General features: G+C 38.3%; 1 protein-coding gene across 3 annotated transcripts in view; it reads right to left on the bottom strand.

Moving 5' to 3' along the window:
• LOC117304547 (exportin-T-like) overlaps positions 1 to 14,160 on the bottom strand; it is a 52,655-nt gene that overhangs the window by 17,430 nt on the left and 21,065 nt on the right. For all 3 annotated transcript variants that reach the window (XR_004520600.1, XM_033789081.1, XM_033789074.1), the window contains 6 exons: positions 13,056 to 13,289; positions 12,083 to 12,178; positions 11,745 to 11,887; positions 8,056 to 8,341; positions 6,670 to 6,859; positions 2,609 to 2,676 (listed from right to left, as the gene is read on the bottom strand). Coding sequence is in view for 2 of the 3 variants with exons in the window: in XM_033789081.1 (XP_033644972.1) it covers positions 2,609 to 2,676; positions 6,670 to 6,859; positions 8,056 to 8,341; positions 11,745 to 11,887; positions 12,083 to 12,178; positions 13,056 to 13,289 (1,017 nt within the window). In the remaining variant the exon portion in view is untranslated. The remainder of the gene's footprint in view (positions 1 to 2,608; positions 2,677 to 6,669; positions 6,860 to 8,055; positions 8,342 to 11,744; positions 11,888 to 12,082; positions 12,179 to 13,055; positions 13,290 to 14,160) is intronic.

Raw genomic sequence — 14,160 nt, 5'->3', positions numbered from 1 at the left:
GTACCTTCCCTTAAAAAAAAAACTAACACATTTAGGAAACATGACGATAGAAAAGTGATAGACTTCATTAAGTTTCTTGTATAATAATGCTTCCATGTACAACATTAGTCTGGTCAATTCTGTGCTAGAACATTCTTTTAATTTTTGTGTCTAGACCATTTTTATTGATGGGCTCTAACTCCAATTTTAATTACTCCACCAAGGACGAGGGGTTCAACAAAATCATTAATGCTTAGATATGGGGCCATCATTGCTGCAGTTCAATCTGGGGGGTAATCTGTGCTTAGCGGCACAGTACATTTCGCTCAGAGTGCTGGGCAAAATTGGTTAGTTCTGGGCGGGCCGCCCACCGTGGCTACATTGCTGGTCATGGTCAGGGATTCGAACCCACACTCTGATGCTGCCAACACTAGAGCTTGGGTCAGGTGAACAGGGGTGAGAGACATTACAAAAAGTCTGAAACTTGGATACAAATTCAAAGGTGTGTTGAAATGATGGCATTTCTACCTTTTAGTAACCCTTTAAAGTTATAGACTACAAGGAGCTTTTGGGAACAGTATCCAAAGCATTAGAGAAGTAGAAAGAGCAAAATTTCTTTATTTGTGGACAAATATATTGTCTGATTTTCTTTACCAGGCCGACATAAAATTCATATAAATGTCTGAAGAATCTCATCCCTAGGTGAACTACATGTAGACTAGACAGCTCTGCAATGAGACGCTTTGACAGTTGACTGTAACCTAGACAAAATTGCAGCATGAATTATATCTATTGCAAGTTTGTCTAGATCAAACAATACATCGACCAGACCACTTGGCTAAAAACACCCACTGAACCACTGGCCAAGGTCCGGTTATTCAAGCATTGAACCGTTTACCTCATCAACCCAAGAAATCACAACAGAAGTAGACAACTATTTTTCCAGGGGGCGTTGCAACCTACTCCTAAGGCTGAAACAGGGTTACCCACTTAACACTCTATATACGGATGTAGGCTTGGGTATCACCAACTAGACTGGAAGCCTGGCTGGTAGAGCAGAAAGCACAACTTCCCCAACTGGATTCTTTCCCTACACTCTGCTGATCAAAGTCCACTGCTCTAAATTGCTTAGCCATGACATGCCACATAATTTGATGAAGCATATTTTAGAAAATTCTTATTGGAAGAACCCCACCAACCATTTCCTACAAGTAATTCAATATTGTTCTTGTGGGTGGCATGACAATAAATCCCACACAAACAAACTGCCCACACATGCCATAAAGGGAAGACATCCAAAAAAACAAAATCGTTAACTTCCAGCATTCTAAGAGATGTTTTTCAAAACCAAATTGTTAATGTGCGGTCGTCACATTCTAGGCAAGCAATAAACCACAGAATGCTATTAAAAAAAAATAATAACAGAGTTAAATGCATGATGCATTATGTGGCGGTAAACGAAAGCAGACGTCTAGGCTTGATGGCTATGATATAAATCTTTACCACAAGGCATTAGACTGTTTGCCTGTAGGGGGGCTAAGTCAATGAGTCAAAATACAAATATACCAGCACTGCAAAATACAAAATACAATACAAAATTCTTGCGCAAATAGAATAAGTCTCTGTCTATCCCAGCATAAAAACATAACCCACGCAGAAGTGAAAATCAATAACAAAGGAAAGGTAAACTCCAACCAGACTGATGGCTAATTAAAGGGCTGGGTACTTTTTGTAGGACACAAAACACAATATCTACAGATAAACATTAAACTTTAAACCCTTTAAAGATAAGGATGGAAGAAAGCTTCCCTCAAAAGTATTACTTGAGAAATGAGTATTAAAACTAGTCACAAAAATAATTTTCGTCTCAGTTAGACAAAAATTATTTCAGCATGAAAAACGTGTTTTCGTGACAGGTTTTACTCAAGTCCCCAAAACTACAGCACCTCGGCTAGTAATATTTTAAGGTAAGCTTTCAACTATCATTATCTTCAAATGGTGTAAGTTTAAGTAAATATGTGGCCATTGTGTTTTGTGTAACAAAAAGGTACCCAACAGTGTTGCAGCTAGACCAGTTTTAGTAATGGGCAACAAATCAAGTTTTGTTGGAAGTCTACCAAGGGCAAGGGGATCAACAAAACTATTCGTCTTGAATTATAGGTCATTATTGCTGAAGTGGGCCAGGTTTCAAAACTGTTCTTGTTATGGGGCCACGCAATAAGTAGAATCATCTTTTGACTGTGTTCTTTCTCTTTGACATTTGATACTCCTTATCATCTGTTTTGTCTCAAATCAATGCAAAGAGGACAATATTTGAAACCTGTGCTGGGCGGCACATTGTATGTTCCTCAGATTGCTGGGCAAAAATGTGAGTCCTGACCAGGCCCGCCCAGCACCGCCCACCATGGCTACAACATTGGTACCTAAATCTTTTAGAAGTGCTTTGTTGTTTACATGCCTTCACCACAAACATGTAAAACCATATTGCAGGCTGGCAAAGCTTATCTATCAATCAAAACCACAGTGGCTGATATTGATTGGTCAAATAGTAGGAGGGTTATAGGAACCCCCAAAATTAAATTCACTGCATACAAATTAAATAAAACAAGACACAAAAGTGACAACTTACTATTGGGTCTTGTGATTCCACTGCACCCTGGATCACGGTCAGTAACACTTGCTTGAAATTCTGTGCATCTGTCCAAATTGGAACGTAACAAAATAAATATATAAACATCTGAAATTAAACCGTTTGTCTATTGTTGGCAGTGTTATTTTATTTAAGAGATATTTAACTCTTTCAGTGCCCACTTTTTGGGTAATTTTGAACATAAGATGTACAGCTTTTTTAGTTTATTTTTAAAGCCAGTGGACACTATTGGTAATTTTCAAGGACCAGTCTTCTCACTTGGTTTATCTCAACATATGCATAAAATAACAAACTTGACCTCGATTGGTCGTCAGAGTTGCGAGATAATTATGAAAGAAAAAACAAAACTGTCACACGAGGTTGTGTGCTTTCAGATGCTTGATTTCGAGACCTCAAATTCTAAACTTGAGGTCTCGAAATAAAATAAAAAAACTTTTTTTTTGAAAACTACGTAACTTCAGAGAGCCGTTTCTCACTATCATTTTATATCAACCTCTCCCTCGTTACTAAGTAAGGTTTTATGCTAATAATTATTTTGAGTACAATTACCAATAGTGTCCACTGCCTTTAAATTGTATACAAAATATTTTTAAAAAGTGTTTCTAACAAAACAAACTGCATATTTTGGCTGATTTTGCAGTGGTTCACCCCAAAGTCAACAGTTACTTCTTGAGTAATAATGCCCTCTCATGATAACATGTAAACTATGAGTTGCACATATATGCATGATAACAATTCTAAGGCCGTGTCCGAAACGACGACTTTGGCTACAGCTACGGCTAGATCGCGCGCGTCTGCTATTCTTCAACACTGGTAGACGCGCTGATCTAGCCGTAGCTGTAGCCGAAGTCGTCGTTTCGGACACGGCCTTAGTACATAAAATAGATCGTACATGTGCCATCTTGGAACTGAAAGAGTTGAATAAAAACGAATTTGAATGTTAAACTATAAACAGTGTTTTTTTTCTTGAAATTTTGGTCAAAGAGTCTGCATTCCTTTAAAAAATAATGACATTAATTCCCTTCTCAGTGATTTCTTTGCCTGCCTTTTACCTCTGTGGACCCCGGTTCCAATCCCACCTTAGACCGGACCCTTGCATGTGTGGATTAGGTTTTCTGTCTCTGCTTGATTGCATGGGTTTTCCTTCATTGGGATTTTCCTTCCAAATCTAAAACTGAACATTTCTTCTTGTCCCTTATCCATCCTGTTATTGGCGCTAATTGTGCTATTGGACGAGTAATAACAAAACGTCAAATAAAAAAAACCAACATCACAATTTTATCTAGAGGATACCAGTAAAGGCGTTTCCTGATTTCCTGATAAGAATTGTAAGACTTTATCCAACGGGTCAAACAATTTCACTTTCACTTTTCAAGGACATTCCTTTTTCCTTAATCAGGATGATTAAGGAAAAAGGAATATCCTTGAAAAGTGAAAGTGAAATTGTTAACGAAAACAATACAACTTATACAACTTTAATCAATTAAGAAACCCCGCCTGGTCCGGATATTTATTCTTTGAATGGTGGTATCTTGCATAACAACTGGAGGCATCCCAGTGTGGTTGGCAAATCTCTCAGCTTTCCTGGTTACCAGGAAAATGATCTAGAATAAAATCCTACTACACTTGTTGCAAATATTCCGAGTTTATGCAGAGTTTCTATATTGACAGTTTTGACTGTAAGGGTCATGCTAGTACACCACCCTAATCTTTTACAGATGCACTGCAGTTCGATAGAAGGCAATTACAATTTCAAGATTGTTTTACTATCATGCAGAGTTTTGCAATTTTTTGGCTTACACACTGCACATATATATTGTAATATTTGTACTGGTCATTCTTTGATATTTTTCATTTACTCTTTGTACCTTTATCTTGTAAAATACATAGTTTAATGATTTTTAAAGTTTTTTGTGATGTTTTTTGTAAGTTTTAGTATTTTTTATTTATTATAATGAATCCAACCGTATGTGGTTGCAAATAAAAATGAACCTTACCTTTACCTTATGTAGATGTGATTGTTTTTCTATCACCCACAGCAACAAAAACCTTATTACTTTTGATTTTTTTCAAACCAAACAAAGTTGCACAAACCCTGGCTCCTGGGTTGTTTCTTTTCAGAGTGCAAAGTTTCACAGAGATTAGTTTCTTTCTAGATTGTTTTTTCGACCATGCAAAGTTTGCAAAACATGGTTTCTAGATTGTTAAAATACCAAGCCATGTTACACAAACATTGGCTTCTACAAATGTACATTATTTTTCCATCGCCCACAGCTACATAAACCTTATTACTCTAGATTTGTTTTCAAATCAAACAGAGTCACACAAACCTTGGCTTCTATATTTTTTTCAGCGCTCGACCATGCAGAGTTTCGCAAGACATGGTTTCTAGATTGTTATAAAACCAAGCTAAGTTCATGAAGTTGCACAAAGCTTGGCTTCATGGTTGTTTTTCCAGCGTGCAATGTTTCGCAGAGTTTACTTTCTATCTAGAATGTTTTCCCACCATGCATAGCCTAGTTTAGCAAAACATGGTTTCTAGATTATTTGGAAACCAAACGAAGGTACATGTACACACAAACCTGTTTGTTTTTCAGCGTGCAATGTTTCGCAGAGTTTACTTTCTATCTAGATTGTTTTGCAGAACTTTAGTTCAAACTAAAGCAAAGGTACACAAACATTGGCTTTTAGATTGTTTTTCCACTGTTTTCAGGTTGTTTTCTACTATTCAGAATTATACACAAAAAAATTCTCTAGATTTTTTTCCAATCAAAGTTACACAAACATTGGCTCCAAGCCTTTTTTCTCCTATTACAAACTTTGCAAAATTAATTTCTCAGATTTTCTCTCTAAAAGAAACTTACACACAATTTGGTTTTTAGATTGTTTTTCCAGCGTGCAAAGGTTTCAAAGAGCTTATTTCGCTCTCTACATGTAGATTGTTTTTCCACAAAGCAGCACTTTGCTGTTCAAGACTGTTTTCAAAACTATTTTCAAAACAAGCAAAGTCAAACAAAACTTGGCTTCTTTAATTTGTTTTTCCACCATACAAAGTTTTTGCAGAACTTTAGTGTATAGTGTATGGGCCGTTTTCCTTCTATTAAGAATGTGCACAATTTAACTATATGGACCCAATTCATCGGAGGTCGTCATCAGAATAATCTTGTATGCGCTACTTTGGTGGTCAATGTCACTGTGCATTATTCAGTGAAGTGGGCATTTTAGGCGATGCAGGGTTTACACTCAAACCAACTGAGACGTGGCACAGTTGCCGCGTTTGATTGCCGCAAGGGGTCAATAGATTGTTTTCCAATCGCAGTTTCTCAAGCCTTGAATTTCTACATTGTGTTCACATCATGCAGAATTTCTAACTTTGAGAATTATCAAAAGTGCTCTTTTAGACCTCTTCTCATTATTTAAGAACCAATGACATCACATGTTAACGACAGACCCTTTTAGTCTTGTACACATCTCAGCGAAAGAGAACATGAAATCTATAGAGGCTGCACACGTTTCATCAACTCTGGGCACATCTTAAAACTTGTTTAGCGGTTCGTCTTACAATGCTGGACTTAGTTGATAATTTCAAATCTTGAAAGATAAGATTTCAAATAACGCAAGTGTAGTTTTTACGCCTGCTAAACTGGTTTGTTAACAAGGTGACATTGGTCTATACAGTGTTTGTTTGTATCGATGATCTCCCCATCAAGGGAGGGAACTCGGCAAACTACCCGGGGGGGATATAAACACCAAGCCGGCAACAGCCAATCTCTCTCATACAAACACTGATTTTTAACGTGCAAGATTATGAATTACACTAATCAGGATATTGTGATTCAGCAGTAACTACATGTAGAGGACATTCATTATTCTAGTCATTGTGAAATCAGTGGTTAGCTTTGCTAGGACTCGGACCCAGAACCTTGTAATTGCGAGTCCTGCAGTCTAACCACTGGACCACTGTGACATCACAGGCCCTTTTTTTGTTTCTCCAAAACAAAAAAGTTTCTAGAGACATTGATAAGAAAACCAAATCTCACCTTGGCCAGAGATGACCTCACTGACGTCATTAGCAACCAGAGTCTGCAAGAACTGAAAGTAACTCCTCTTCAGGAGGTCTTTGTCTTGCTTGGCTTGGATGTCCAACTCATCGGCCGGCTGTCCCAAGACGTTGAAGATCGTCGTGACAATCGGCATGAAGACAGATCGCAGGAATGGAACGATTGTACTCTAAAATAAAACAATTTTTTTAGTGTTTGTTTGTCACGATTTATATGTTTAAAAAATATATAAAGTTGTTTGGGGGACTGACTCCGCCTACCCCTTTTGTGACGTCAATCGAGGCAGACTTTGCCTGCAATGCGTATAGTAAACACACGTGCAAAGTACATGTACGTCCAAGTCGTGAGTTGGTACATTTCAAAAAGTGTTTTTCTGCATTCAGCAGCAATACACCTGGTCGGCATTGCCGGAAATTATTATTTTTTTTTTAAACGTACAAACTCACGACTTGGTCCGTACATGTACTTTGCAATTGTGTTTACTCTACGCATTACAGGCAAGGTCTGCCTCGATTGACGTCACGAACAGCGCCCTCTCGGGTCGGGGTCTACTCTTAAATTTGTAAATAACATAAGAACTAATTTTTTTAAACCTTAGTTAACTGTTCATTCACATTCCACTCATCAAAACACATATATTAGTGACAAAAGCTTTATTTTGAAAAAATACCACTTCCAGGTGACTTTAAGATAAAAACTAGTTCTTGCAAAAATAAGTATATTATATCCTTTCCCAGAAAAAAAAATAAATAAATAAATAATAATAATAATAATATACCACATTTTACTTAGATGACAATGAAGGCAAAAGCCGTGAAAATAATACAAGCCTTTCCATTTTTTCCCAAATTTAATTCAGGACTCAATTCAAACAGTTGAAAAACAGTTCCTGCGAGTTGCTAAAAAAACAAACACTTGCTCAGGTTACAACATATGTGTAGAGTTACAGGTTACCAGCTTAATGTGTCCTATTTTATGTCTACTATGACTGGTTCCCTGAACTCAAAAGGAATGACCAATTTCCTTTCCTCCAGGTCAATCCCCCTCCTCACCTCATGCCCCCGGAACGGAGAGTTGACATGGGCAAAGACAATACCCCTTCAGCCTATTGGACTGAGGGGTACAAAATTGTGTGTTATTATAAACTAGATTCACGTGTTACACACCTATATTCCTACATCCTGTTCCGACACCCATACTTCCCAACACCCCTATGTTGCTAATCTAGTATATTTTCCTAATCCCTACCAGTAACCTTAACCCTAACCCTGGCGTGTAAATCCGAACGAAGTTTTAGGAACAAGGAGTTGTTGGCACATGGAAGTGTCGGAATATTAGCGGAGTCACCGATTCACGATCCCATACCTTGAATTTGCCGGCAATCTGGTTAATGAGCGGGATGAACTCGTGAATATCTCTTGCCTCACACTTCTTGAGGAGGTGCTCCACAGCGATGGGGACGTAGGGGAGGAGTGATTCCTCCAGGCAGATTATCATCCGATGGAGATACTGCCGCACCACAGAGTGAAGGATCTGATGGTGATAGGGGGTGTCCAGGGCCCTGAGGAACACCTGGAGGGCTTCGGTGTAGCACACCTCGCACCCACTCTGCTTGATGGTCAGCTGGGTGTAGAAAGCTTTACTGGTGCGACTGCGAGAATGGAGAAGGGGGTTAAAAGACATCGTACATCATTTTCTTTTCATATAGGAGAGTTTCTGGAGACACTAGGTGGTAGCAGACTTATACACGTAGTCTAGACCAGATTTTAAAAAAAACAACTTCTAGCTGCATTTTTGAGTAAAAGTTGGTAACATACCTGATTTGACTAATTTGGGGGTGCTGAATCCGAAAATGATGGATACCAAGGCTAATTTTTAGTCCTTCACCCTGAAAAATCAAATTTAAAACAATACAGAAAACCTAGCAGACGACAAACTTCTCACGTGAAAAATAGTCAGGTTCTGCTGTGGTTCCATATTGATGTTGTCAGGATACCACACAGGGCAGGTACTCGGGTGCAGGTCAGGTATCCGTAACAAACTTTCGATTGTACTGGATAGATCTGCAATCAAATTGCACTTTGAGAGGGACCAACAGGTGCTTTCAATGTCATTTTGAAAGTATTTGAGTTAGTGTTTTTTCTAATAAAGAGTTTTATTTGAACATAATTTCTCTGTTGTTAAAAGCACAAACCGTAGATTATTTTCTCTTATAATGTAGGCCTATATACACTACTTAAACAGAATTGGCGCTTACGGAAGCAGGGAATTCTGTGCTTACGGCAAACGTATTTCATGGGTTTGCGGCGAATTTGGGCTTCTGCGCGTGCGTATTCCAAGTTACTAGGTATTCTACGCTTACTAGGCTAGCGCAGAAATTCGGCGCTTGCACGTTAGCGGGGAATCGCAATCGTAAGCACAGAATTCGGCGGTAAGCAGAGCCATGAAATTGGGCCCAGGTGCAGTCTAGACTCAACAATGATACTTGATGGCTTAAAATTATCTAACCAGTAAAAAATAAATTGATTTTAAAGGATTTTAAAGTAACTAATTTTTCTATAACAATTCTCCCTCGTTTTAAAAAGTATTCCCCACAGTTTCTGAACCAATCTAACTGTTGTTCGCTAATCCAGTTTGTTTGTTTGTTGGCAGTATAACGCATTGTTAGTCGTGTTTGTACACACGGACAAATTTCACACAAGACGACGATAGTAAGATTCAGAAACAAAGGACAACAAAATATGTATCGCCTCCATCGATAAAACAACCCACCCCTCTCTTCTCAGCTGGGTGTGAAGAACATGGGAAAAAAATCTCTTTATCTATTATTACCGCTCAATCCACAAGTATTTTTGTATGTCAGCTTTTTTTTTGTCAGAATAGTTCAAGATACTTAGAGTGCGAAAATCAAGCAATATTTGTGTCTCAGTTTGATGTCACTTAATATTATGTCCAATAAATAACCCAATGTATATAAAATATAAACAAATGTTTTGTAGTATTTGGGCTCCCATCCCTGTCCTTACAGAGACATTTCTATAAAAGAAAATACAGAATTAATAGTACACAACACATTGCAATTTGATTGAATAATGACTTGCGAAAAAAACACAGATCATCATGCAGATGGAAGCAAACATATAATTGTGTAAACATGTAAACTTCCTTTGGGGAGATACAGTTACATGACATTACAAAAATGCCTCTATGGAATCGACGCATCAAAGCATTTCATTCAAGCTGATATTTCCCAAAATCCAATAGTGTTTTTCCTAAAAATTAACCTGATTTTATGTTATGTTATGATAGAAGTATACCAGAGAAGGTATCCTTGTAGTACTGAAACAACACTGAAACACATACAACAGCTTGATGCAAGGAGGCATCTTCTTTTCAGTGTATGTCGTCCTTTCCAGCATCCACTTATGTACAGAGTCATCTAAATCATGAATCATATACTATCACATTGCAAAGAAGTCCACTTTTTTGTTTAGCAAAACAATTTGCCACAGTTTGTACTCCAAACTATGATTGCTAATATCGAAGATACGAACACCTTTCATGAATGATTCATTGCTGGGAACCGTCCTAGCTGACATACAAAAATAAAGTAGGAGTCTATACTTGTGGATTGAGCGGCAATAATGAATAAAGAGATATTTGTTTTTTCCTTGTTTCTCACACCCAGCTGAAAAGAGAGGGGTGGACTGTTTTATCAATGGAGGGGATACATATTTTGTTGTCCTTTGTTTCGGAATCTTACTATCGTCTTCTTGTGTGAAATTTGTCCGTGTGAACAAACACATCTAACAATGCGTTATACTGCCAACAAACAAACAAACTGGAATTTATTTTTTCAATTGCTAGCCTACAACAGTTAAATTGGTTCGTCAACTGTGGAGAATACTTTCTAAAACGGGGGAGAATTGTAATCGAAAAATGAGTTACTTTAAAATCCTCTAAAATAAATTTTTTTGACTGGTAAGATAATTTCAAGCCATGAGTGTGAACACTAAAAGCTAACCTATTCAAAAACAGGGAGCACTGAAGAGTTGATATACAATTTTCTGTATGATTGTTGAGTCTAGACTACACCTGGTAGGCCTACCTGTTTAAGTAGTGTAGGCCTACATTATAAGAGAACATAATCAATGGTTTGTGCTTTTAACAACAGAGACATTATGTACAAATAATAAATAACTCTTTATTAGAAAAAACTCAAATACTTTCAAAATGACATTGGAAGCACATGTTGGTCCCTCTGAAAAACCAATTTGATTGCAGATCTATCCAGTACAATCAAAGGTTTGTTACGGATACCCGACCTGCACCCGGGTACCTGCCCTGTATGGTATCCTGACAACATCAATATGGAACCACAGCAGAACCTGACTATTTTTCACGTGAGAAGTCCGTCGTCTGCTAGGTTTTCTGTATTGTTTTAAATTTGATTTTTCAGGGTGAAGGACTAAAAATTAGCCTTGGTATCCACCATTTTCGGATTCAGCACCCCCAAATTAGTTAAATCAGGTATGATTACCAACTTTTACTCAAAAATGCTGCTCCCTTCCTTAACTAGGGCCCTTTTTGGAAATCTGGTCTAGACTTATGTACATATACCTGGTAAATTCATTGATGTAAAGCTTTACTGGAGGGCTATAAGGATGGAAAAGAGGGTTTAACAACAACAACGTTCTGTATGTATGTGTCCTTGTTGGTGTGCCACAGTCTATTTTTAATTTATTTAAAATAATGTTTCTCTCAATGTGTAACTGAAATCTTCAACTTTTATATGGCGCTTATCTGCTATCCGCAACGGGAGTCTTTGAGGCGCTAGGTGGCAGCAGACTTACCAGGTAAATTGCCATTGTTTACGTAGTTCTGAGCATGCGCACATTACTGAGAACAATGGATTTTACCTGAGAAGTCTGCTGCCACCAAGTGTCCTGAAAGTCTCCCACTGGATATCAATAACAAACAAACGTCAAATAAAATTAACAGACCACCAACAGGATAAACTACTACGACGCAGTGCAAGGGTGACCTACTCGTACCTTGCAAATGCAATAGCCTGGGCTGCCACCTCAGCGTACTTCTCTCTATTCTGCTCATCCTTCTCAATGCACATCTTATCAAACATGGTGTTGAATTTCTCTATGGTTGGCGCTAACAGATTCTTCATCAGGTAGGCTTTTTTCTGTGTGGAATTAAAACAAAACCGTTTAGGAGAATCAAACTGTGTCTTTTTGTGGCATAAAATGACAGTACTCTTGTAAAACACAAGCTGAGAAACCTTCGCTATTATAAACAACTTGAAAACAAATACTTAAAAAAAAACCTTTAAAAAAAACAGCCAGAATGTTTTTTTTTGAAAATGGACTTTCCTCCTTACCTCTGGTTGATAGCTACTTGATGCAATGATCATTCCAGCTGCCTCGTACATAAACAACTGGTCATCGCTGGTCAGTAAAAGTGGATGACCATTGTCCTGTAATGATAGAAACCACACAAACTCAATGTAACTGAAATATTACTGGACTTGCTCAATGGATTCATAAGTGGTTGGATTTCTGGCTAAGTACAGGATTTCCCATAAAACACACAATCGTCTTTAGCGCCTAATACGGAAAAACAGAAATTGATGGAGAAGTTGGTGTCTTTATTTGAACTCTCGCTTCTACATGTACATTACATATACATGTAATATCACACTAAAGGGATGGTCTGCGTTTTGTTATCACTCTTAAAATTCATCACAATACCAAAATTTGGTTCGAAGACTATACAGCTTTCAACAGTATAAAGCATCTTAAGAGATATAATTACTTCAAAGTAATCTGGAAAATGTGTCAGTTTTTATGCCACAAAATTTGAATCTGGGTCATAGGGTTTCTCAGATTGTGAATCCCTATAAGGGATTGTTCGTCCTGCATGAACATACTTATTCCGGATTTTCGGAAATATTTCAAAAACGCGACATCTTCTGATATGAAACTTTTACGGTTACTGTACTGTATACATCTACATTTATATAGGATAAATACAATCCAACGGTTCTAAAAACCAAAGGTATTGGCCCCTTGCACGTGCGTCACACGCGGCGACTGATTCCAAGTTCACCATGTTGGTGGGCAGTTAGGTTTTTTATGTTTATTATCGCCGCGTCGCCTTAAATGCAAACTTCACTGCATAACGCACGGCATAGAGAAAAAGTTACATTATAAATGAAAACGAACAGTGAAATTGCCCACTAGTATGGCGCATTTTAGAGTTTTCTGATGATGACGTCAGGTGAAATGGGTCAATACATGAACTTTGCCTTTACGCAAGATTCGGAAGCAATATTATTTTCTCCTTGGTCTTACCGGTGGAGCAATCACCAGTAGATCTGAAATCCTCTTGAGAATCTCGTCAGTGAACTCTGTCAGGTGATGCTTGAGGGATTTGATGAAACGTCCGAAGAGGTACGCCGTCCTGCTACGTATGGTCGGGTGGCAGTGCCTCAGCCCTCTGTCCCCAAGAAAGGCCATCAAGACGTCCGGAATGTGCTGGGGCTCACAGTTAAAGAACTTCTCATACCTGGCTATCGTCTCAAAGACCTGTAGTGAGACCAGGAAGTCAGGGGTTCAATTTCATAGAGCTGCTAAGCACACAATAATTTGGTAAGCATAGGAGTGCTGCAGCTGCTCAGCACACAAGAATTTGCTAAACATAGGAGTGCTGCAGCTGCTGCGCACACAAGAATTTGCTAAGCGTAGGAGTGCTGCAGCTGCTCAGCAAACAAGAATTTGCTAAGCATATGAGTGCTGCAGCTGCTCAGCACACAAGAATTTGCTAAGCATAGGAGTGCTGCAGCATAAACTATTTTGAGAAGGGATTTCCTTTGAAGTAAAAGGGTTTGGATAATTTTTCGCCCAAAAACAAGTGAATCTGAGAAACTATTCATGCATGAATCATTTCTTAGATTTCTTAGGGGTTGGTGTCCGTTCGTGAATGCTACAGTCAGATCGCTACCCACTGTCACCTCACTGAAATCCTGAATGGACTCAACATTCTTGTGAAACTACCTTGACAGTTCTTGGCTGTTTTCTCAGCAAGTAAACACTGTATTCTGCTGACATTTCACACTTGACTTTCATTGTATCTTTCCTTATAAGCAGGCCTGTGAGCGGGTCATGAAAACAAAAGCGGAAAATTGTTGTCCGGATTTTGGGCCAGCACTACCGTACGAACGTAATAAATTAATTAAAAACTGAAGCGTACACAACAAATTCACAGAAACATAGGCCACAATTCTTACATGTTACAATGTGTTGTGCATCCTCATTTTCAATATATTTTTGTAGCATTCCTTTAGGAATAAATCCACGAGCGCAATGAGTCCTCGTCGTCGACTGCCATAATTTGTACTTCCTTGTCGCAAAAAAAATACACACCGCACACAACGTACGTCGCATGGGGGAAAACCAT

The sequence above is a fragment of the Asterias rubens genome, chromosome 2 (genome assembly GCF_902459465.1).
Source record: "Asterias rubens chromosome 2, eAstRub1.3, whole genome shotgun sequence".
NCBI classification, from domain to species: Eukaryota; Metazoa; Echinodermata; class Asteroidea; order Forcipulatida; family Asteriidae; genus Asterias; species Asterias rubens.
This window is presented reverse-complemented; position numbering and strand designations above follow the sequence as displayed.